Source organism: Triticum urartu, chromosome 5, assembly GCF_003073215.2.
Source record: "Triticum urartu cultivar G1812 chromosome 5, Tu2.1, whole genome shotgun sequence".
Lineage (NCBI taxonomy): Eukaryota > Viridiplantae > Streptophyta > Magnoliopsida > Poales > Poaceae > Triticum > Triticum urartu.
Genome location: NC_053026.1, coordinates 347,247,841 through 347,271,127, shown reverse-complemented (window position 1 = coordinate 347,271,127; position 23,287 = coordinate 347,247,841). Strand labels below are relative to the sequence as shown.

Sequence of the window (23,287 nt, the reverse complement as noted above, 5' to 3'; positions counted from 1 at the left end):
GTCCAACACAATTAATATAAAATTATGTCAAAAATATGCAATAATGGTATACAATTAGTATAAACGTAAGAAAAGTATCAAAAATATACAATTAATTATAAAGAAGTAGCATAAATGTAAGAAAATGATATCCTAAAATGTAAGACATTTTTTGACACTATTATAATGTAACAAGAATCTTACATTTTTTTTGTTTAAAAAACAAGAATCTTACATTTTAGGACGAAGGGGATAGATATGTGTAAAACATCTATAAGGGCATGCCAATGGTATGCTCCAAACCTACTGCCCCACTATCCAACTAGGTGGCTCGGATATCAAATGGAGCTCGAGTAGTAGCCCCGTGGTGTGTAGAAGAAAAGGAGAAGAGAAAGAGGGAAAAGGAGGCCAGAGATGACGCTGGGTGTTCGGGTGGGGACCTAAAAATATGACACAGGTGAGACCATTGTAATGATAGCCTCAATTTAGGGTATCGGTGAGAAAAAATCAAACCAATGCCTCATTATTTTTCTATATACCTAACTGGGTTGCTCTAAGATTGTGCCAAAAATATTTCCGTTCCCCATCCCACGGCGCACGCGCGCTCGCTCCTGATCTTCTTTAAGTTGAAGAGAAGAGAAACACGCAAAGCAGCCACCACCCCTGTCCTCCTAATCGTACGGCTCAGCGGCGCCATGTCGTCGTCGTTCAAGCCCAACCCCCTCTCGCTGAGCGTCCCGGACCCCGCTCTCGACCGCTGGCTCCGCGACTCCGGCTACCTCGACCTCCTCGACTCCTCCGCCCCCGCACCCGCCGCCGCCGCCCCCACACGCGCCAGCCCCGCATCCACCTCCTCGGGGGCCGGCGCCGCCGCCGACGTCCTCGCCTTCGCGCGCACCCTAGCCTCTCTCCTCGCGCTCAACCCCTTTGCGTGCCTCTCCGCCGCCGACCTCGCCGCGCCCACCCCCTCCTGGTCCCTCGCCTTCATCGGCGCTCCCGGCGTCGCCTCCTACTCCTGGCCCCCGACCCCCACCCAGGCCCGACTCCGCGTCCAGGAGAACGTCCGCCGCTACGCCCGCAACTATGCCGCGCTATCCGTCCTCGTCTTCGCCTGCTGCCTGTATGCCACTGCCATCTGCCCTCTTTCCTTCATCCCTGCCTTCGTTTCGTTATCTTTCCTGTCTTTGCATGTCCGTGCGTGCGGATGGAGTACTAAAGCAGCTGCTGCTGCTGTCTGTGGCGGCATGTGTGCAGGTACCGGATGCCTATGTCGCTGCTGGGGTTGCTGGCCAGCCTCGCCGTGTGGGAGGCTGTGCGGTACTGCCGGAAGCGGTGGGAGCTCGCCACACGAGCGCCCGGAATTGGGCAGGCTCTTCTGCACTGTGCCCAGATTGGTGAGTGTTGGGTTTCGAATGCTGTTTCTGCGCAAACATTGCTAGTGCAATGATGAAACGAACAGCTAGGTGGATTTCATTTGCAGCAGCATTACTGACAGTGTATAGGCATGGGTCCTTTGTTTTCTAGTAATAGATAAGATTGGTAGTGAATATATAGGGAATTCATTTCTTACTATTCTTGTGGGATAGAAAGGATATCTTGAACAGAGCAACGTACAGGTAATGAAAGACTTTTTTTTTCTTTCTTTATGATGATTCTGACGTGTTTGCTTCGTTAATTGTTCAGCAAACTTTGTAAATGCTTCGAGCAAGAAAAATGCCACAAAGTTCTATTTTCTTCAAGAAATTATTCATATGCTTGAATATGACAAAACACATAACTTGTTCAAGTTGTTCAACTTGGTCATAATGTATACTCCCTCCGTCCGAAAAAGTTTGTCCCTCAAATGGATGTATCTAGCACCAAGTTAGTGGTAGATACATCCATTTGAGGGACAAGCTTGGGATAAGTTTTTTTGAACGGAGGGAGTATTTATTTATGTAGTTTACTGATTATTCCATGCAACATATTTTCTTATTCGCTATATATATCATGAGAACTTGGTCATGATGCCACACAGTACACATTAAGAATAATTCCTCATTTGTTTTCTCAATTAGTCATTCTTAATCAATTGGAAAATATTTGTACAAACTGTAGAAGTTTAATCCATGTATCCAGTGCATACATTGATGGGAGTTGCTTGTTGCTCATTGTGTAACTTGAAATCTCAGATGCAATGGCGCAAGTGCAGCAACCTGGTTTTCGATGCGTAAAACACAAACCTCAAGGCCTACATTCTTAGGACAGTGCCAAGTTACCAATTTTCTTTCACACCTTCATCCCACCTGCCCAAATGATCACCTTAAGACACATGGGTCATGTTCATCTTTCTTTTCATTTTGAATATCACACCTGTGGTTCGGTGCTATCCTGTTAAATTTTCTTTTATTTTGAATGGTATACCTGTAGTCTGATGCTCTTGTCTCTAACTATCCGTCGGTTTTGCTCCTGAACAGCCACTGCTATACTACTATATGTATGCAACCTGCAGTTTGCTCTTGTGTATGCCATTGGGTTGAGTTATGCAGGTGAATGACCCTTTTACCTCTCTCCTTCCTTTTCGTGTCTTCTGATTATTCTTGTAACTCGCTGTGCTATGTTTTGCAGTCATGATGCTGCATGCTTCTCTTCGGAAGTTGACTCCCTCAAGCTTATCTGTTCCAGCAAATAAGAATAGGAGGGCACAGCCAAGACGAAGCTAGTTGCCATTGGAGGTAGGCTGCAGATGGCAGGTACATTGCCATGTCGTAGTACGGTGGAGCCACTGCCCTGAAAGCAATTCTACACCTAAGATCGTGTGCCCCGACTATATACGCCGTTCAATCCTTCCACAGGGTTATGTCAAAAGATATTGGCTGCATGAGTTCGGAAACGGGGAAGACGATTGCAAGAGTGAAACTGTAAACACAGCGGAATGTGGAAACAATGTGTGCTTACAATCCTAGGACTTGTAAAATCCAGTTTTTGGCACCAACGCTGATTGAAGAATTTTTGGAAGGAATTTCAGAGTCTTAATACAGTTTTGCTAAAGCACATCTAGATGTGCCATAAGTATTGCACATCTAAGTCCTATGCCCTTGATCTTGCACTGAGGTTTGTGTGGGTATTATTTTTTTTTCTTTTTCTTTTCCTTTTCTCCTTGCCACCGGGGTTTCCTCTCTGCATCCCTCTGCTTTGGTTTTTTCTCCTCCACGCACCTTTGTCTTAGAAATAATGCTCCCTTGTCTTAGAAATAATCTAAACCGAGTCGATATTTTTCTTTTCTTATCCTACTGGAAACCACATATCCTGCATTAACTTAATTAAAGCTTACCAATATTATATTAAACTTAATCAAATTTTGCTAGTATTATGTTCTGCATTGAAATCAACTCAAATTTTACCAAAACCTCAATTAAATTAAAATGTTTCTTGCCTTCTTCTACCTATACTCCAATATGATGGGTTTAAGGCATATGTTTGACTCGATTGCTGTTTAATACTGAAACATATATGCATCATTCCAACGCACAGACAACTTTTTGAACACAGTAGACAGAAACACTTATACATACATGTCCTGCATTAACTTAATTAAAACTTACCAATATATATATTCATCCCTATGAACGCATGCCCTCCCCTATGAGCACCTCCGAAAGACTTGAGCTGGCATATAATCTTTGAGATTGATGAAGTTATCACAAATATCTTCGAAGTCGACGGAGCGTATCCCATTGAACGCACATTGCCGAAAGGCTAAAATAAGGCTGGTCGTAATGGGAGTATCATATGCGGTATCATGCATGTCAACTAGATTTTTTGAATGATGTGACACACAATTAAATGAAAAAAAAGAGGATATGGCATCATATCATGATGCCGTAGCATATTAAATGATGTACTACTTTGTGTCATGCATGACAATTAATAAGGCAACTTAAGATATTAACTTATGATACTATGCATTATAAAGATAATATCATATACTAATATCATATGCATGATACTAGTATATGATACTTCCCATTACAACTAACCTAAATCGAGGAACATGCGACCATCAATGCAAGTCACAAGCAATTAACTAGTGTACCTAAATCGAGGAACATGCGACCATCAATGCAAGTCACAAACAATTAACTAGTGTGTTTAATGTTGAAGTAATGAGGCGCCTCTTCCTTTCTGAATGGTTACACCCTCCGTTTCAAACTGTAAAATGGTCTTATATTTTGGTATTTTGGGATAGAGGGAATACATCTAAATAACTCGGACGATAATTTCATAACTGAACCTGCAAGCTGATGCTCTTTTGTTGCCATGATGCATGTTTCCATAGTTCATACTACCAACGTATGTGTGAGGTCTCATGCAACATTTCATTTATTAGATTATAGACTCATTTTGTCTTGGTATATGTGATGTTACTCATGATGAGTAATAGCTATGTTACTCAATTTGTCGCTCATTAATTAGTTGGCACATCATTTTTTTTGCTTAGGTTTCATCTACTCCCTCCGTTCTTAAATATTTGTCTTTCTAAACATTTCAAATAACTACTACATACGGATGTATGTAGACATATTTTAGAGTGTAAATTCACTTATTTTGTTCCGTATGTAGTCACTTGTTGAAATGCCTAGAAAGACAAGTACTCCCTTCGGTCCTTTTTACTCTGCATATTAGAATCTAAAGTCAAACTTCATAAAGTTTGACCGTATTTATATGAAAAAATATCAACATCTGTCATGCTAAAGTTATACAATATGAAACTTTAAGTCATGACACATCTATTGGTATTGATTTCAGATTGTGAATGTTCGATACTTTTTTCTATAAAGTTGGTCAAACTTTACGAGGCTTGACTTTAGTCAAATCTTATATGCGAACTAAAAAGGACCGGAGAGAGTATTTAGGAACGGAGGGAGTATGTTACTCCCACTATAGGTAGTCTCATGTATTCTAGTCTATGTTACTCCCACTATAGGTAGCCTCATGTGTGCTAGTCATGATGCATGTTACCATCGTTGATTTGTGTAAAATCATGATGCATGTGCCATCAGCCCATCATTTGGTGTTACCGCCACCTAGGGGTGTGCTTTTTTAGGCAAACGTTACACAAGACCTTGAATAGCGAGTTCAAACACCGAAACCAAGCAGCAGCCAATAAATCAGTAACAGCATGTTCATTACGACAGGAAAAGAAAATAAACACGAAGACAGGCACATGGTTTACAACTGATAACAATTAGCATTAGCAAGTCTTTCAGTCACCACTTAACATCATGACTTCTTAAACATCAAATGGGCTGTGCCTATGGCAGGGCACACTGGAAACAGTGAATGGCCGAATTACATGTAAACTCTGAATATTTTTGATGCCCTACATGATCATCAATTTCAGTTATGGTTGGCAATCATGCATGTTGGATTGCCAACCTACTTCTGAGTATCTATACACTACACTGGCATTCCATCTAAAACAATGTGAGAATGAATCGTTAGCATTCCTAGAATCATAAAGCCGGTCAACTTGAGAATAACACAGCAAGCACTGGCAGCACCGCAGTTCCTCAATTCAGTAAATCCAAGCCTTGGGCATTTCCAGATACCCACTGCGAAAATTGAAGTGTCAGAATGGCTGCAATCACGTAATAACAATAACAATTTTGTTAAAATATATTTGCTAGATGCCTCGATTGGTAGGGCTACACATAGCATTGACTCCAGTGGAATACCAATGCTTCAGATAATATCCGGCTGAGCATCTCCAAGGGCAAGTAGCAAATTTTAGCCCCATATATGTCCACGGACAGCAGGGATCCGGCTCCTCCATTTTCCGCCCCTACAACAGCGGGCTCCATTTCACCCCTCCCCATTTGTTGGCCCCATTTTTTTGCCCTTCTCATTTTTTTTCAAACAAACTTGTTGAATACTAGAAAGGTTTAGATTGAACATAGAATAAACAGTTCAAATTTAAAAATACATAATTCAAACACAAATATTATCCGGAGTACATAGTTCAAATTTAAAGATATCGATTTGGTTGGTTTGGGGTGGGGCCGGCTTGTTCGGTCTGACATGGCGGACATGTCCAGACAGCCCATATCTGACCAACATTTGGGCTGGGTTTAGGGCAGTCCAAACTGTATGGACAATGGGGCCGGTTTGGGGAGGACCGTAGGACGGTATTTTTTGTTTGGACTGCCCGTTGGGGCGTAACCCTCTTAGGGGCGTGCCATATCTGAACCCAGGTGGCGTTTAAATGGGCAAGGGTCAGGCCCTCACCCCTTTGGTGAGTCGTATGCTGATATGGATACGGTGATAGGTGGGCAAGGATAAGGTCATCGCATCCTTAGTGGCACGCTACATCGATGCCCAGGTGTAATGAAATATGAGCAAGGGTCTTCGCATTTGACTTGACAAATATGAAGGGTAAGGAAGCTAGCCAAGCCAAGTAGGATCCGCTTAGGTAGCTCGAACGTAGGGTCCCTGGCGGGTAAGTTACGGGAGTTGGTGATACAACGGTGAGAAGGTGCTGATATCCTATGCATCCAAGAAACCAAATGTAAGCTTCGCTTTAGCCTACGAAATGATCATAGCTAGCAACCTCTTTAGAAAGAGAGAATCCCATCTAGTGACTTGTAGTGGTGGTTAACGCTCTAGCCAGATTGATTTCATCCTCTCGAGAAGAGAAGACAGACGGGTTTTTGCCTAGATTGGTGATACCTAAAGAGAGTGTTGTCCCACGACATAAGCTTGGTGCTGGCTTACTTCCACTTTCAGATATCTGTCCGGCGGAATAAGTGCGTCAAAGTCGCTAGAACGAAGTGGTGGAAGCTCAAGGGGAGGCAACTCAGGCTTTCAAGGAGGGGGTTATTAAGGAGGGTTCTTGGGAGGAAGGAGGTTATGCAAATAATAGGTGGATGAAGATGGCAACTTGAGTTCGAAAGGTGGCTTAAGAGGAGTTTGAGGTCAAGTACAAGCGAAGCAAAGGTTACCAAGTGGTGGAACAATGATGCCAGAAGGCTATTAAGGAGAAGAAAGAATGTTCGCCTACACCTGGATAGGAGTGCAGACAACATATAGAAGTACAAGGTGACAAAGAGACCACAAAGCGAGCTGCGAGTGAAGCAATGGGTCGGGCCTCTTTCAGAGTTTAAACATGAGGGAAGCGAAAGGGACTACCAAGGAAGATGGGGAATGACAACCAAGTCAAATGCATCAAGGATGGAACAGATCAAATTCTGGTTAAGGACAAGGAGATCAAGAATAGATGAAGAGAGTACTTCAACAAACTGTTCAATGGAGAGAATGGGAGCTCAGCCATTGAGCTGGACGACTCCTTTCATGATACCAACAAACATTTTGTGCAACCAATCCGTCTGAGATCAAGGAGACTTTAAAAAGGAAGAAAGCAGGCAAGGTGATGAGCCCTGATTGTATCCCAATTGAAGTGTGGAGATGCCTTGGAGCGTAGCTAACTAAGTTGTTCAACCTCATTTTTAGGTCAAACAAGATGCCCAAAGAATGTACCAACTTCAAGAATAAGGGGGGTATTCAAAGCTGTACTAATTACCGTGGATTTAAGTTGATCAGCCATAAAATGAAGTATGGGAGAGTCATTGAGCACCGCATAAGAAGAATGACAAGCGTGGCAAAAAAATCAGTTTGGTTTCATGCCTGGGAGGTCGACCATGGAAGTTATTTTCTGGGTACGACAACTTATGGAGGGATACGGGGCACAAAAAAAGACCTGCATATGGTGTTCATTGACTTGGAGAAGGCCTACGATAAGAGACCACAGAATGTCATATGGTGGGCCTTGGAGAAACACAAAGTCCCAACAAAGTACATTATCCTCATCAAGGCATGTGCGATAATGTTGTGACAAGTGTTCAAACAAGTGATGATGACACCAATGGCTTTTCAAATTTAAAATAGGACTGCACCAAGTGTCAGCTTTGAGCTCTTAGGGCAACTCCAACATGGATCACCAAAACAGACATCATCAAATGTCTGTAGGCACATCCGGACATGTCCACGAACAGCAATGGGGGCGGAGGCCATCCAATCGTAATCACCAAATGTCGACCCCATTTCAAACGGATCTTTCAAAAAAGGATGATATTTGTTAAATTTTGATATACTACAACCAAAGGACGAAATTTAACAAAGTTCCAACTAAATTGAACAAAATTTTAACTAAGCCTAAACTAAACTAAGTGAGGTGCCGGACAGTGACCTGGTAGGCATGGCCTCCAAGGCCGTTGACACCTTGTTGTCGTCACCATCGCCGTCCTTCCAGTTGGTAGAAGGCCCGCCAATGGTCATGGCAGCCCTGATCGGCCGCCGTAGCGCGCTCGTGATGCAGCTGCTCCACTGCCTCCGCCTAGCACCGACTGCCATTGCCTTTGAACCGGGCCAAGCACTCGGACTCCTCCAGCCCCTCTTTGTGGAGCTGGTCGTTGATCCGGCAGCGGCGAGTGGAGGTCTCCATGGTGGTCGTGGACCGATCAGCGGCCCAAGCCCCCACGGGCACTTGTCTGCCGAGACCCAAGGCGGCGCAACATCCGACAGCAGAACGACGCCTGGCACCGCGCGTTGCGCCACTCCCGGTACGCCGCCTCGAAAGCCACCCGGGAGGCCGACATTATTGTGCAGGACGAGTCGTCATCGTCGCCAATAGAGGTATTAGGCAAGGTGGTCGCATGCTTTGGAGATCGCCGGATAGGGCGACTCCTCCACGGCGACCGGGTGGGCTCCCAGACTATCGCCAAGGCAGGGAAAGTAGCTCCTCCTTCGCGGCGACAACTAGGCGCCACTGGATCTCGGACTATCGACGGCCAGGGACAGCGGCGCCACCTTGCTACGTAGGGGACTACGGCTCCTTCATGCGGTGTTTGATTCGGATGCCGCTGTTGAGCGGGAGCGGCAGGGAAGGCGGCACCAGACCACGGTAGTACCGTGACTCCTCGTCCATCGCGGCGGCCTCAGCAAGGAGGGGCGGTTGTTGCTACTCCACGACGTTCGAGGAGATGGGCTCCGGCTTCACCTACGACGGAGCGGTCGATGCTGACGGGCCCAGAGAATGTGATTGTCGGCACCAGGAGCACCCGCCAGGGCCGGTGGGGGTCACGAAGAACCACTTCGGGCCGTCCGACTTGCCCATCAAGGCGGCCAGAGCTGGAGTTCCATGGATTTGGGGGGAGGAGGGGCGGGGGTGTAAGGTTTGCGTCAGCGGTCGCCCAGCTTAAATACCAGGGCAAACGAATTGGCTCTACTTCAACGCGGACAGCAAACGGAGTAGGCTTCTCGAAAAACGTGCCAATGTGAATGTCAGACACACAGCTGGCAGGTCAACACGCATAAATGCATGTAGTGAAACATCTCATCCGATCAAGTCCTCTTTGACCGGCATGAATGCGGCGCGAAAAGCGGAGTGAGGATTCTAGGCAAAGCAGAACGAGGGTTATTGACATGGGTTCGCGTTGTAAAAGGCCTACATGGCAAATCTCCGGACGCCCGCAAACCACCCCTACGTTTGGTTCCGATTTGTGGGATTTCGGATGTCTGGACAAATTTGGTGATCAATGTTAGATGGCGAAAAATGTATGGGATGTCTGGTCCAGACATTTAGGGGTTATTTGGTGATCCGCGTTGGAATTGCCCTTATCTTTTTGCTTTGGTGATGGATAAGGTCGCAAGGGATATACATATCCCATGGCATATGCTCTTTGCAGATGATGTGGTGCCAGACAGGGGTTAATAGAAAGTTAGTTGTGGAGACAGACTTCGGAATCAAAAGGTTTTAGGCTCAGTAGGATTAAAACCAAGTACAAGAGGTGTGGTTTCATTACTATTAGGCGTGAGGAGGATAGCCTTGATGAGCAGGCGGTACCTCAGAAGGACACCTTTTGATGTTTGGGGTACATGTTGCAGAAAGATGTTGATATTGATGCAGATGCTCTGTTTGTAAAGCGTAGCGACGCTTAAGCGTCAGAGCACCCTCCAAGCTCAAAGCGTCCAACTTGCTTTAGATATGTGTCTAAGGCGTCCACCTTAGACATTAAAGCGTCTGCTTAGGCGTCCTGATTGGCGCTTTAGGGCAGGGAGGACGCCTTAGACTTGCCAGGCAGGGGAACAGAGATTTCTGGCAGGGAAAAAGGGCTGGGCGGGAAAACTGGGCTCACATGTGAAACAGTTACAGGGGGGGGGGGGGGGGGGGTAAGAAAGAGAGAGAGCCAAAACCAGAGCGTGCAAATCTCCGCTTTCAGCTCTTTCCTCTAGCAGCAGCTTCCTCAGATCTGCACCAGCCTTTCCTGCTCTGTTGTGTGTTATGCTATGCACAGCTCCTCTGCTGTTAGGTGCTGCTACTGCCTCTCTTATAGTAGTTGGCTAGTTGCTTACTGCTTAGTGGATGGATCAGAATATATGTGCTCACTGGCGGATTAGAATCAACGTATGTATGTCTCACTAAATGGTGCTCTATTCTACTGCCCATCAGGTTCAGAGTCTGTCTAAAGTGTCGCCTCGCTTTACGCTTAAGCAATGAGGCACCCCCCAGCGCCTCGCTTCGCTTTACCGCTTTAAAAACATAGTGCATATGTGATCCATCGAAGCAAAGCAAATGGATGACGTGGCACCAAGTTTTGGGGGTCCTCTGTGACAAGAGTGCCACAAAACCTAAGAGCCAGGTTCCATAGGACGGCGATTCGACATACAGAGACCTAAAGGATTGGAATATCATCAAAGAACTAGCCATGGATAGGGGGTGTGGAAGTTAGCTATCCACGACAGAACCATGACTAGGTTACAAGATCTTATGGGTTTCAACTCTAGCATACCCTAATTTGTAGACTAAAAGCTTTGTTGTTCTTGTGTTCCGGGCTGTCTGTCCGAACAATTGGGGCAGCTATGGGGACTCCCCTTGGATATGCGCTGAAGCTGATCAAACTTTCCATGACCAGTATAGCCAGCTCCTAACAGCAAGCTGATAACCACCTCATTCCTGATAACAATTCACTATTCCATAGGTCTAACCCACGCCAAGCCAAAGCGACCGACTCATGCTTATACAATGATATACCAATCCAGATGTCAAGCAGCAAACTGCTCCATTTTGCACCAGTCTTCACAATTATTGAGACATGGTACATGTCCAGGGACATCCATTATTTTCTGCCCGATCAAGTCTTTGCAGTAGTAACCAGAGGGGATATACAAGTATTAGCGCTGAGATGCACTAACTTATATGGATGCTTTTAGCCAATCCTAACTGATTCAATCTAGAGAACCAACACAAGCCAAGAGTGTGTTATGAAAATTTTAACCAACTCACTAATAAAAACCATTCAACATTATATATTCATGCGCTAAACTAAACCATGTTCAGAAATAATTAACATCAATCCTTGTTCACACAACCCTGGTGGTGGGGGACGCAACTCCTGTGCATCGATCATGAGACCTATGACAGATACGGAGTAATTGCTAATCCCCTTCAACATTGCAATACAGGCCTTAATTAGTGTTGACGAGTTGTAATTGTCATACACATAACATGTTCAGAAATAATTAACATCAATCCTTGTTCATACAACCCTGGTGGTGGGGGGCGCAACTCCTGTGCATCGATCATGAGACCTATGACAGATACGGAGTAATTGCTAATCCCCTTTAACATTGCAATACAGGCCTTAATTAGTGTTGACGAGTTGTAATTGTCATACACATAACATGTAAATTCCATAATTTTTGGAGGACTTCCTCCACATCATGTGTATCTATTATTAGAGCTTGCACCCAAAGAAACGTCGATAGGGCATCAGACACCACAAGCAATGTGCCGCCATTTATTATTGAATTGGAGAAATAGATAAAATGATAAATATTGTCGGTAGTTCGACTTCCCACTAACACTTGCATAGGAAGGACTGACCATTAGTCTTTTTGCTGAAATAATTCACTTCTGGTGACTCTTATTTTGGTTGATTGGACCTCTGCTTCAACATCATTAACAACTCCCCGGCATTTTGGAAATCCACAATAACAAGGAAGCCGTTGTTCATTCGAAACAAACCTGAATAAAGCATATAAATTATTGGTAAAACTACAACGTGAGAGAGACCAAAAGCAATATGATATTCAGATCTGACCTATAATCATAGGTCAACTCTTCCCATGGGTCTATATCCCGCTTTGCAAAAATGATGATATGCTCATCCCCAAGAACACTTATCACACGCGAATAACAATTAGGCTGCAATGATGAAGAGATATCATGAAAATTGCCTACCAAAATACCATAGAAGCAAATATAAGATCAAAAACTAAAAATGGTAAAGATTAGACTAGAGTATGCCAGCAGACAGCTATATGACGAAACCATTCCCATCAACCTGATCACGCATGTACTCCCTCCGTCCAAAAAAGCTTGTCCCTCAAATGGATGTATCTTGCTAGATACATCCATTTGAGGGACAAGCTTTTCCGGACGGAGGGAGTATGCACTATGCAGTAACGCAATACATCAGTATGTCATCATTAATAGTAGTGCCTCTGAACTGTTAGAACAAACAGTTTGATATTTAATAAGCTGACACAACATAAGGCCAACATACAAAGTGTATGGTAAAGCTGATTATCCCCTTATCTTCAAACAAGTACAAATTTTTCATAACTCGTTGTGAAAATTTATTTGCTTCAAAAGAGACATCCTCGTGCCAATTGTACTATATTCCTTTTTCATGACGACTTCTTATTTTGGTTAAAAAAAATGGCCAGAATAGGCACAAGTAATGTTCAACGTGAATTTCCTCAAAATATACCCCATTGTCCAACCACCCATATGTACAGTATGTAGTGGCCCAGAATTCGAAGAAATACCATGCCAAGGTTATACAACAATTAATGAGAATATAATCCATACTCCTCAGCACATAAAAGATATGAAGGGATCTGAGCTGCTAACAAAGTGGAAAGCACATGCATAGTAGACCAAGATTTTTCTTACCTCGCATGAGTGATTGATCAAATGGGCTATGCTTCCTGCTCGTGTAGCGTCAATAACACGCTCATCATCTATCCTGAACATGTATGTCCCAGCACCCTGCATGGAGTTACTTTGAGTAGTTAACAGATTGTAATTACTATCCAAGTAGAGCATAGTTAGATAACAGGTGTTTTCTACCAGTATCATGGAGGCATGTATACTGAGCTAACATTTTGAGACAGTGGGTACCAAGCTGGACCATGTGTACCAAATATAAAGAAAGTTAATTCTAACATACATTGATTAGTGTTACAGTGACAAGCATGCAAGCAGAACCTATTAGATACAAGAGATATCCATTTATGACTGACCGTGAGAAAATATATGTATGGTCTATAATCTTCTAATTTATGTACAGTACTGTCGGAATTTTTAGTCCTCTATTGACCCTTCATTCAATCCCTTTCATTTTCTTTGTTTAACCAAATCGGGTACATGGTTCTCTCCTGACGTTTTCGTCCCTCAAATTCTTTTCACCAATACTTCGATTTAAAAGCTACTACTCCCTCTGTCGCTATTTATATGGCGCACACGTTATTCGAGGTTCAACTTTGACCAAAAATATGTGGGTTGTGTCACAAAACATGCACCATTTAATTTGTACGTATTAAAATGCAGTTTGTACATTTTTATTACATATAATTAATATATTATCAGTGAAATTAATGGTCGAAATTTTATCACAAACAACAAGAGTGACATGTAAATAGGGACAGAGAGAGTACCAGTTGTGAGTTTGGAGGGGGGGTTGGGGTTGAATTTCATATATTTGTTAAAATCGACAGTTGGTTTTATCAGTTGAAGGTCTGTTAATTCCAGATGTCATGAATATATTAGAATGGACAGTTGGTACCAGTTGAAAACTGGAAGTGCTCCACTTAAATGCTTACTTTTCTGAAGTTGAAAGTTACCATTCAACAACCTAAAGGTAGGAATGGGTTCTGTGTTCATTCTTGTCTCCACTGTGCCGCTGGCCAGCAACAAAACCATCGCTAGACGAAGGAGAGGCAGAGCGGGAGGCAGCAAGAGGGAAAGGGGCATGACGTGGATGCTAGTGGCGTCATGGATAATGGTCAGAGCACACAGGGTCAGAGGACGTGTGGGAAGGTCTCCACACCCATGCTCATGTAATAATAGCTGACACCCATTCAACATAAGATCAACTTACAAGCAACCATATTAAAAGCTGCAAAATTTTGTTGTGCATATTGACGTATCAACAATTCTGAACACCCAAAAGATGTAAATTCCAAACAGAACTTACCACCAAAGAGTTGTATATATGCCGCTCTCTAAGGTCTGATATCGGTGGCCTAACAAGCTCCCCTATGTATTCGATCATCTGAACAAGTAGATACAAAATAGAGAATTTCAGAACATTAGCACAAATAGCATCACAGTCATCTTCAAATAATCGACATATTTTACTGTTTGCAGTGCTATCAGGCAGTTACAAAATCTTCCCTAAAAGAAACCCATCTCCTTTCCAGAAGCGACCACAATCTATAAGGGGAAGTTACAGAAACATACCATGTCTCCTGCCTTGTGTGCAACCTTTGCAAAAACACCAAACCCATGAATTCTTGATTTTCCTGCCAAGAAAAATCATAACATAAAACACAATTCATAGAAAGCATAAATCAGAATCCCAAACTAATACTAAGTTTCAGTTATAATCCACCCACTGGCATGTCTCATTATAGAGCTCATGCTAATATATGCACATGTTTTCACCGGACAGATTTATACCAAGATCGTATACACTTCCTATAGATTTGACTATTATTGCAGAAAATGATTCATCTAGCATCCACAAAAGAGTTAACAGAACAGCATAAATGATGAAGCAGCAGTTGATAAATACTTATATGATACAGTATGTGTAGTAACCAATTAGTGTATTCAAGTTAAAAGTAAAAAAAGATGCTTTGCAAATAAATAAGACCACAAAACACACTTTTTTTTCTTCAACAAGATAATAAAAAAGAAACTAATCATCTTCAGAAATAATGCTATGGAGATGCCATTGGTTCAAAGATTAGTGAAACTCACCAAAAGCTAGTCTCTTCCTGAATGTGGCCTTCATGCTTTTATATTTTTCAGCCATAGAAGACACATTGACAGAAGCTTCTTGTGATGCAGCATCCAACAAGGCGACTGATTGAATTGGTTCACAGCTAGTATCACAGCCTACTTTATTTTGGCAGTAGCCACTAACAATATAAGGCATGTTCTCCACATACAAACGCTTTACAGAAGCAGTAGCTGTAACTTGAGGTTGTTGTTGGCCTCTTCTCCGGTGAAAATTATAGGGCTCTGAACAAAGGAATGAGTAAACAGAGATGTCACCGAGGAGCGAGAACAGAATAGATAGGTAATCATAAGGATAGGAGATCGTCTACTAATAAACAAACATAGCCTTTCAAGAACTAGGCAACCCCATCCCATAAGACTTCAAGATTCACTTTCAAACCAAAACAATAATAATAATAATAATATCTGAGCAACAAATCTATATAAAAAAGCTGAACAGGAGAGCAAAATTCAACAGGGCATATTGTTTAAGGTGTTTCTTTTGTGAGGATAGTTAAAAGTGACTATCTTAATACACAACCAAAATGAATATGTGCAGAACTTTTGGAAAGATGCTAGTCAAATAAACATTGCTATTACCAGTCCTTGCACAACCAGATGATGAAGCCGCGTCTGTCTGAACTAACTGAGCAGGGTTACCAAGATTACTTTCAAGAGATGGACGTTCAGTAGATGGTTGTCTGTGCTTCTTGCAATACGAGAGTAGACGAATACATGGGTCCTCATCCTCCTCAAGTAACATGAGATGGATTTTGTCATCATCTTCAAGCTAAAATTAACATAGTACTAATTAAGGTATAAAATTAGTCCCCAAGAAAGTAGGGTCACTTACATTGAAGTAATTTACCTCAACACATAGATCAGCAGCACGTGCACAGAGCGGGTGATATGCAACTCGACAAGTAGGATGTGAGCACTACATTGATGCATGGAGAAGGGTCATAATATATTATAGGTGTCACAACATAAGCTTAAACAGTTCCTGAAGTACCTGTATGCAAGCTCCATAAGCAACTGTACAAATGCTGCATAGAAGTTTCCAGCGGTCCTGGAGATAACTTAAAACTGAAAATGTTTCTACAAAAATGCTCCAAAAGCTGTCACCTAAGTCAAGAGTGGAAGGGGTGAAAACCTTGTTGATTTTGCTCAATCCATCAATGGGTTCCATTCTCTTTACATCTTTTAAGCATGTTTCTGCAACCAATATAAGATTAATAAGAAAACTAAAGTATGTCATGATATGATACCACTAAGAAAATATATGGAGTGGTTAAGTTATTATACCAGGAATCCATATTGCACATGCTAGATGAGCCCAACGGCCATCTGTTGTAGGTTTCATTGCACCCCCTACAAACAGAGATTGCATCTTATAAGTACATAGACTCGCTTTGCAAGAAGTCCAACACAATTGTATACCTGTGACAGGACATAGGCAGCATCGTGGGGACACGCGAGGTGCCCCAGGTCGGCACAGGTTGCATAACCAAAGTACTCCATTCAATGGTTCTAGTTCGCCATAGCACCGAGCATGAACCTGAATCATGTTAAGGCTGTCAGGATTTGTTAATACTTATATTTGACAATATTCATTGAGTTGAGTGATCCTGTAAGTGTATACCATCATACGGCACTTGTCACATTGCAAGAACAAATTGTCTTCATACTCCTGGAAGGCAAAAGAGAATTTAAGTAACTTTTCAGTTTCATTACTTGCATTTTGAATAAGCATGAGAATAGGATTAGGATCATTTACCTCATCCATATCACAAACACTGCAAAAGTCTAGATCTTTCCAATTAACATGAACAGCTCTGTAACCACGGAGGGTATCCCCACCATTTTCAAAATACTTCAAACACGACCTTGCATTTGGCAACTCCTAACAAATACACAAGTAACTTTGAAGTTAACAAAGATAAAGAATGGTATGCATTATCTAAAGCATACCAATATGAAGTCAATACAAAGAAGAAGGCAAAAGCCCTGACAGAGAATGGCATCACTACATGGCAACAATGATTTCCATTTTTCAATGAAACTTGTAAACACGCATCTACAATATGTGCATCAATGCTTTCACCAAAGACAACTCTTTTTTTGTGGAAAATGGTAGGAAATGCTGGTAAGGCGAGCACGGTAGTATCAAAGCATAAAAGTAAATTCACCAACATAAATGATTTATTCAATCCCAACCTCAGGGTGAACAAGATAAACAAAAAATATATTCTCCTTTTTGTCCATGAGGAAGAATTCAGGCATTAAAGAACGCATTGGCTCTTTCCTGATCATAATGTAATACTAGTATGAATGAACAAAATATGAATTTGCAATAAATGGTAATGTCTCCTTATCCAACAAAAGGGCTATCTGAAGCAATGGGAAGCATCGCCAAACTAAGTAAAAAAAGAGTGTTGACTAATTTGAAATACTAGGTTGACGGCTGAAGTGTATGGCATCAGCCAATCACATATTCACAGAAACAACAAAACTTCCAATCCACAAAAGTCCAGTACCAGATACATGGGTGGGTATAAATCAAATAACCAATAATACTGAACTGAAATACAAATAACAAAAGGCCATAGACAAAACTTAGACTTACAGAAATGATTATCAAAACAAATGTGCATTTATAAAAGAAACAAAAGACCTTTCTTAAAGATGAATTAATTGTCTAGCACCAATGCACTGCCTAACAAAAGTAATACTGATAAAATGAAGCGTGAAAACCATGAAAGCTATTTGTTTAAAAACCTGAATAAGCTGCCTAATTTGTGGGTTTGAAAAGCCAAACATGTCAGAACCAGATCTCTGACAAACATTTCCTTCCAGTTCCGAGGTAACATTGCACTGTTTTTCTTTTATCCTGCAGTATATCTCCTTCCAGCATGCATTAGGCGTAGAGCCATCAATCTGGTCAACAAAAGACATCATGTTAGTAAATGTACAGATTCCGAACTGCTGAATTTGTCAAAATGCTGCTATATCCAAGGCATATCAAGAGGGTTTCGCTGATAATCCTAAAATATGCTCTTTTTAATGAACCATGCAGTGATCATTCAGAGCAGCAAATAAATTGGCTGATTTGAGAAGAGACTCAAGTTTGTGGTTACTGCACTGTGTTGCACTGAACCTATTTTATAATCTGCTGCAGAAACTTAGCCAGCGGAAGTAGGAAATACTGAAATAATCTAATGAGAAGATGATGCAACACAGCCAGGAATATATGAAGGCAGCTATTTACTGCAGTTCAAGGTACATTTAATCACAATGCCACCTAAGCGAGCTATTATTAGAGCATCATCTACAAGTATAGTAAAGCAAACATTCCATCACAGCATCATGCAACATGCACAATGAGACGAGGACACTAGCTTATATATGTGAATTTCTTCATAATAGTAAACTAAACTTTAGCAAGTGATACAGACAGCAATATTCATTGTGACAACACAATGATATTGCTAAGAAACTATCATCTGCATTGGTCCTTAGGATATCCCTTCCATACATGGCAATGAAACACAACATCATGATATGCTTTAGGCCTACGCTTAACACTAAAGATTCAGCAAAATGGAGTATCAACAGAAACAGGATTGGTACTAGTACAAAAATTTCAATCTGCTTACCTGCAATCCATCTTCCGAGATCACCCTAAACAAAGGTCGTGCTTTAATATCTGAATTCCTCAGTACTTCCATTTTGTAAGATGTTACTAGGTGTGGATCTGTGAAAGTATTACAGTGTACTCGTAAAACATACTCTCATGAGAGTAAACTGTTCCAAAATGGAACACCAAATTTCATGCAAGCTTGATGACAGTCTGGAGCTGAACAAATACCTTTTACTGATGCGAACTTCCTGAAAGCAGTATACCCTTCAGGCCATATGTGCATTTTGTTATGGAAATGGTCTGAATCAGATACTATCCTGCCTGGAAAGAAATTCACACAATCAGGTTTGTTATACACTAAGAAGAACGAACAAAGGAGGAAATGCGCATATAAACATAAACATGCAAAGCTCAGTCAGCACCAAGAAAAGGGGTCAGCAGAAGATATACAACAGCATAACAAGATGAATATGACAAATAAGAGCTCCATAAATGCTCGAAGGCAATAGTGTCATCTTAAGTAATGTTCAGAATGATTTCTCTGATGGAAACCTTCTATGCCTACATTAAACACAATCAAAATGGAGTTTCAATGGTATAATTTTTATGGCACATAAAGTTAAATGACAAAATATGAAGACGCAACATAAATTGGGATGGAGGGAGTAAATGGAAATCAATTATTTCTTTTGAAGGGTTATGGGTAGGAAGAACAAACTAAAACAGATCAGTGTTTTGGATTATTGGTGCTAGTGCAATCTGAACTGCATCATCCTTGAACATATAACATATGTTCATATCTCTGGAACAGATATAATTCCATTTTTGAGTCGACGAGTCGTTCTGGGGTAGCGACTCTTGACTAGTTGTGACTAGTCAAGACTCATGGTCGATGAATCGACATGCGACAAGTCGACATAAGTTAAGCAATAGGTACAATAAAATTACCAGAGTATATGTATACCTGGACATCAATAAAATTACCATAGTATATGTATATACTTATTAATAGTCTGTAATAAAAAAATTGAGTCATTCGACTCGAAAACCACGACTAGTTGCGACTCATCCAACTAGTCGAGTCGACATCTTGAGTCAACCTGCCAGTTATGACTCGTCGATTAGTCGACGACTAGTCGCTCGACTCAAAAACAGTGCTATCCAGAAGTGCCAAGTCTGCTTGTGTCTCCCACCAAGGAAAACTTGCATAAAGCGGCAGCATCGTAGCTCAAAAGGGCAGTCCAAGATTCAAGTGAGAAACAGGGTATCCGTGAGATGGGTAGGATGGACATGCTTCCGGAGCATTTTTGCATCTTTAAACTTATATTGGGGGCTACTGTACTATTTACTCGAACATACCTAGGTTGCTCACGCGAAGATTTCCTAGTTCTATTTGAGTCATTTCAGCATCCTCTCCATTTTCTTCTTCTCTTTCTTCTGATAAATTATCACAAGAGCCTATCGCGTCATCTTGGCCATTAACATCAGAACCATCATTTTCAATGGATTTCCGAAGTTGCAACATATTTTCTGGAAGCTGTTGTGTGAGGAGAAACCTACACAATCGGTATTTTTCAGTATCATACCAATAGGGCATCATGCAAGATAACAGAAAATCTTTCGAGTCTATGATGTGTATTCAGGAAAAAAACAATTATTGCTTAAAAATATAAAAGAGGTTCTGGACTCATACTCCTTGGCTTCTTCTAAGCCTCGGGAGAAGCGTGTTTGCTTGCATTTGAGATGCAAGGAAGAAAGAAGGCCATTCAGAAAGGGCACCGCCTGCTTCGACTTAATCCTGAGGTACAAACACAACTTTAGTGTACTGCTTCGAAAGAAAAAGAAAAAATATGCTATAATCTTTTCACAGAACCAAACCTTGCAAAATCATGGGTGCCAAAGAATTGAACAAGTATTGATTGATCTAACCGAATTGGCTTCAGGGCCCGGCTAGCATGAACATTTGACTCGTCCACTATAACAGCTGGCCACATTGCATGACCTGTTAAGGCACACCAGGCTCATTACATGAGAACAAATTTCAAGTCACTGGGAAAAGTGAGAAGCCTACACATAAAAGGGAGCACTGAAAGATGGCAAATCAACCACATAACTGAATGAAACAATTGAACAGAAAGGGAAATCCATGTCACTTGTTTACTTTAGGAATGTAGGAATGCAGAGGAAAATAGGACTCAATTATCAAATAACAAGTATGACAGGTAATTGAGGAGATGAATAATGAAAATGTCAAATAATAAATCAATACTGGGCTTAACATTAGAAAGCATTTTCTGTAAAAAGAGACAGTTAACCATCTAACACATGTGATGTGCATGAGAAATCAAATAAAGTTGTATAAGTTGATGCAAAACTACCATAAACACTAGAATAAATAAAATATCACACGGTAAAAGTTCAAGGTAATCTGGACAATGACTACAAACAATGGAATAAAACTTGTGATGACTGACAGAATAAACAGAAAAGACCATTGGCATCTAATCGCAGATAACAGCTGGAAGCATCGGCACTCATAAGAAAAAGACATAGGAGTACCTGTTATTTTAGCCCACACTAGATCATCTGGATCAAGACCTTGGTAGTCATGAAAGCTGACAGCAAGTGCAAGCAGCTCATCGTATCCCTTCTTATCCAGGTTAGATGCTCCAAATTTCAGGTTCAGGCTCTTCATTTCCTCGGATGAAATGGAAAATTGTATCCTTTCATTAGCTAGGGTAAGGTCTTCTGCTTCACCGTCATCGTACTTCACCTGCAATTCGTTTAGCTTTAGATATCAACTACACGACATTTCACATGGCACTCTTCATAGTGCGGACATTACATGGAAAACAGAGTGACACATAACGAGCCTTTTAGTAAGGAAAATGCAGAGAAGATTATCAAATTCAACTCACAGCAATTTTTCATGAATAAGAAAAATAAGAACCAGGGATATAGAAAGCATACAGAATGCTTCTTGGTTAGTTCCGTGTAGGCCGTGATGGAACCCTTGTACCAATCATCATCTAAGGGCCAGAAAACCTGCATTCACCATCAAAATTGAGGCCCCAGTTTGGCTGCATTCCATATAGTGATGAAACAACCACATGCTCAGAACAGACGTCGCCAAGAACTTGCCTTGCACACTAAACCGACAAACGCCTGCGGATCGGCACCCTGAATTTCCAACCTGCGACAAAGCCGGCGTCAAAATTACACAGAGAACAAGTATTCTAGTTGGCCGTTCCTTGTTGCTGAAGCCGTGAGGAGAGTTTCATTGCGAAGCAAGCACAGATCCAACTTACTCTACCCATCTCTTCTCAGATGGAGAGGCGGCCTCCAGCTGGCTGCTGCGGCGCCGTCGCCTCCGGGGCGCCGAAGTGCTCTCCTTCTGCACTCCCCCTCTGCGCCTCGGCTGCCGTCGCCCCAGCAGCTCCTCCCCGTCTCTATCCGCGCCCAATGCAGGCGGGGCGGAACCCAGGCTGAGCAGCTCGTGCTTGAGTGGGCGCTTCCGCCGCGAGCCCCTGCCCAGCGCCTCCTCCTCCTCCTCCGGCTGCCGCGGCGCTGTGGCGGGCGAGGACGGTCGTGGCTCCTCGAGCCGCGGCTTCTTGCGGCGACGGCGGTAGTAGACGATCACGGGCGGCTTGGCGCCCGCGGCGGCGGAGGCGGAGCTGCGGGGCTTCTTGGGGGGCGGGCAGGGGGCGGTGGAGGAGTAGACGCGGCCGAGGGGGAGGTAGCGCATGGGGTGGTCCCCGTCCTCCCCCTCGTCCTGGTGCACGAAGCTCCCCTCCACGGCGATCACCATGGCCGGCGGGTAGGGTTTCGGGTGCCGCTCCTCCAGCGCTGCACGCCCTAGGGCTTTCGGGGATTTGGGGATTGCAGGGGGGTTCAGTGAGGGGGGGAGGTTCCCGTTTGGGGTGGGCGACGCGTCGCCAAATCTTTTGGGGGGGCTCAGCGCGGGAGCTAGCATCGCCTCCGCGCCTCTCTCTATCTCTCTCACCGCGGAGCTGGATGGGGATTTCCCGATTTCTTTTCTCCGCGGCAGCCCTCCTCCGCTCTGCTGGCTGGCTGCTGCGCCTGCGCTGCTGTCTCCCGTTGTTGCCAGTGCCAGTGTGCATTGCCCGTTCGCTGGTCTTCTCGCCATCATACCACGGGGTCCCTGCGGTCTTCTTTTCTTCTCCGTCAGTGTTCCAATTAGGCTTCCAGTTAGATGTGATAAGAAGAATATGAATCTCGGTACAATAATAGTATTTCTAGACAGATTTTATACTTGCATTGGGATCTATCAAAGTGCATGGTATCCGGCTTAAACATTCAAATATGGAAAAAAACGCAAACCGGTCAATTTGAAACAGATGGCTCGGGCCGTTGAATATAAAACGAGCGGCCAGATCATCGTCTTCTTCCTCGAACCGTTTTTCTTCCCGCGCTCTTAATCTTCATCCTCTCCTCTCCCACGAGACAAAGATTTCTCCCCCTCCCCAGCCTGCCCTTTGCCTCGTCTCTGGGGAGTTCCCGTCCAAGCCGGCTCATGCTCCATACAATTCGAGCGGTGATCG

At 42.9% G+C, this 23,287-nt stretch overlaps 2 protein-coding genes across 6 annotated transcripts; one reads left to right on the top strand and one right to left on the bottom strand.

The window, feature by feature from the left end:
* Positions 1-605: 605 nt before the first annotated feature.
* LOC125508944 (PRA1 family protein H) lies at positions 606-3,051 on the top strand. Its single transcript, XM_048673764.1, has 4 exons — positions 606-1,099; positions 1,234-1,373; positions 2,436-2,507; positions 2,587-3,051. The coding sequence occupies exons 1-4, from the start codon at positions 675-677 to the stop codon at positions 2,679-2,681; spliced, it is 732 nt and encodes a 243-aa protein (XP_048529721.1). The 5' UTR covers positions 606-674; the 3' UTR covers positions 2,682-3,051.
* Positions 3,052-5,186: 2,135 nt separating this feature from the next.
* Positions 5,187-22,836, bottom strand: LOC125508943 (histone-lysine N-methyltransferase TRX1-like). Of its 5 annotated transcripts, none has more exons than XM_048673759.1 (25): positions 22,034-22,836; positions 21,867-21,918; positions 21,696-21,770; positions 21,285-21,498; positions 20,604-20,727; positions 20,419-20,523; positions 20,085-20,281; positions 18,954-19,046; positions 18,742-18,839; positions 17,864-18,022; positions 16,863-16,988; positions 16,728-16,775; positions 16,526-16,643; positions 16,391-16,456; positions 16,239-16,300; positions 16,098-16,154; positions 15,939-16,022; positions 15,686-15,836; positions 15,065-15,328; positions 14,543-14,604; positions 14,277-14,354; positions 12,974-13,069; positions 12,117-12,220; positions 11,900-12,040; positions 5,187-5,573 (listed from the first exon to the last, which is right to left on the bottom strand). In XM_048673759.1, the coding sequence occupies exons 1-24, from the start codon at positions 22,696-22,698 to the stop codon at positions 11,902-11,904; spliced, it is 3,237 nt and encodes a 1,078-aa protein (XP_048529716.1). In that variant the 5' UTR covers positions 22,699-22,836; the 3' UTR covers positions 5,187-5,573; positions 11,900-11,901. The 5 variants fall into 5 exon arrangements, with proteins under 5 accessions (XP_048529716.1, XP_048529717.1, XP_048529718.1 ...); XM_048673760.1 differs by having other exon boundaries at positions 15,686-15,833; XM_048673761.1 differs by having other exon boundaries at positions 15,954-16,022.
* Between the last annotated feature and the right edge of the window lie 451 nt (positions 22,837-23,287).

What these genes read in the sequence shown, in the direction of transcription:
- LOC125508943 (XM_048673758.1), bottom strand. Translation starts at nt 22,698, where the DNA reads ATGCTAGCTCCCGCGCTGAGCCCCCCCAAAAGATTTGGCGACGCGTCG. An exon ending in GGCTTAGAAGAAGCCAAGGA is followed by an intron (nt 20,282 to 20,418) that starts GTATGAGTCCAG and finishes CCGATTGTGTAG; the next exon opens with GTTTCTCCTCACACAACAGC. An exon ending in AAATTAGGCAGCTTATTCAG is followed by an intron (nt 16,989 to 17,863) that starts GTTTTTAAACAA and finishes TGTATTTGTTAG; the next exon opens with GAGTTGCCAAATGCAAGGTC.
- LOC125508944 (XM_048673764.1), top strand. Translation starts at nt 675, where the DNA reads ATGTCGTCGTCGTTCAAGCCCAACCCCCTCTCGCTGAGCGTCCCGGAC. An exon ending in TCTGCACTGTGCCCAGATTG is followed by an intron (nt 1,374 to 2,435) that starts GTGAGTGTTGGG and finishes GCTCCTGAACAG; the next exon opens with CCACTGCTATACTACTATAT. An exon ending in CATTGGGTTGAGTTATGCAG is followed by an intron (nt 2,508 to 2,586) that starts GTGAATGACCCT and finishes TATGTTTTGCAG; the next exon opens with TCATGATGCTGCATGCTTCT.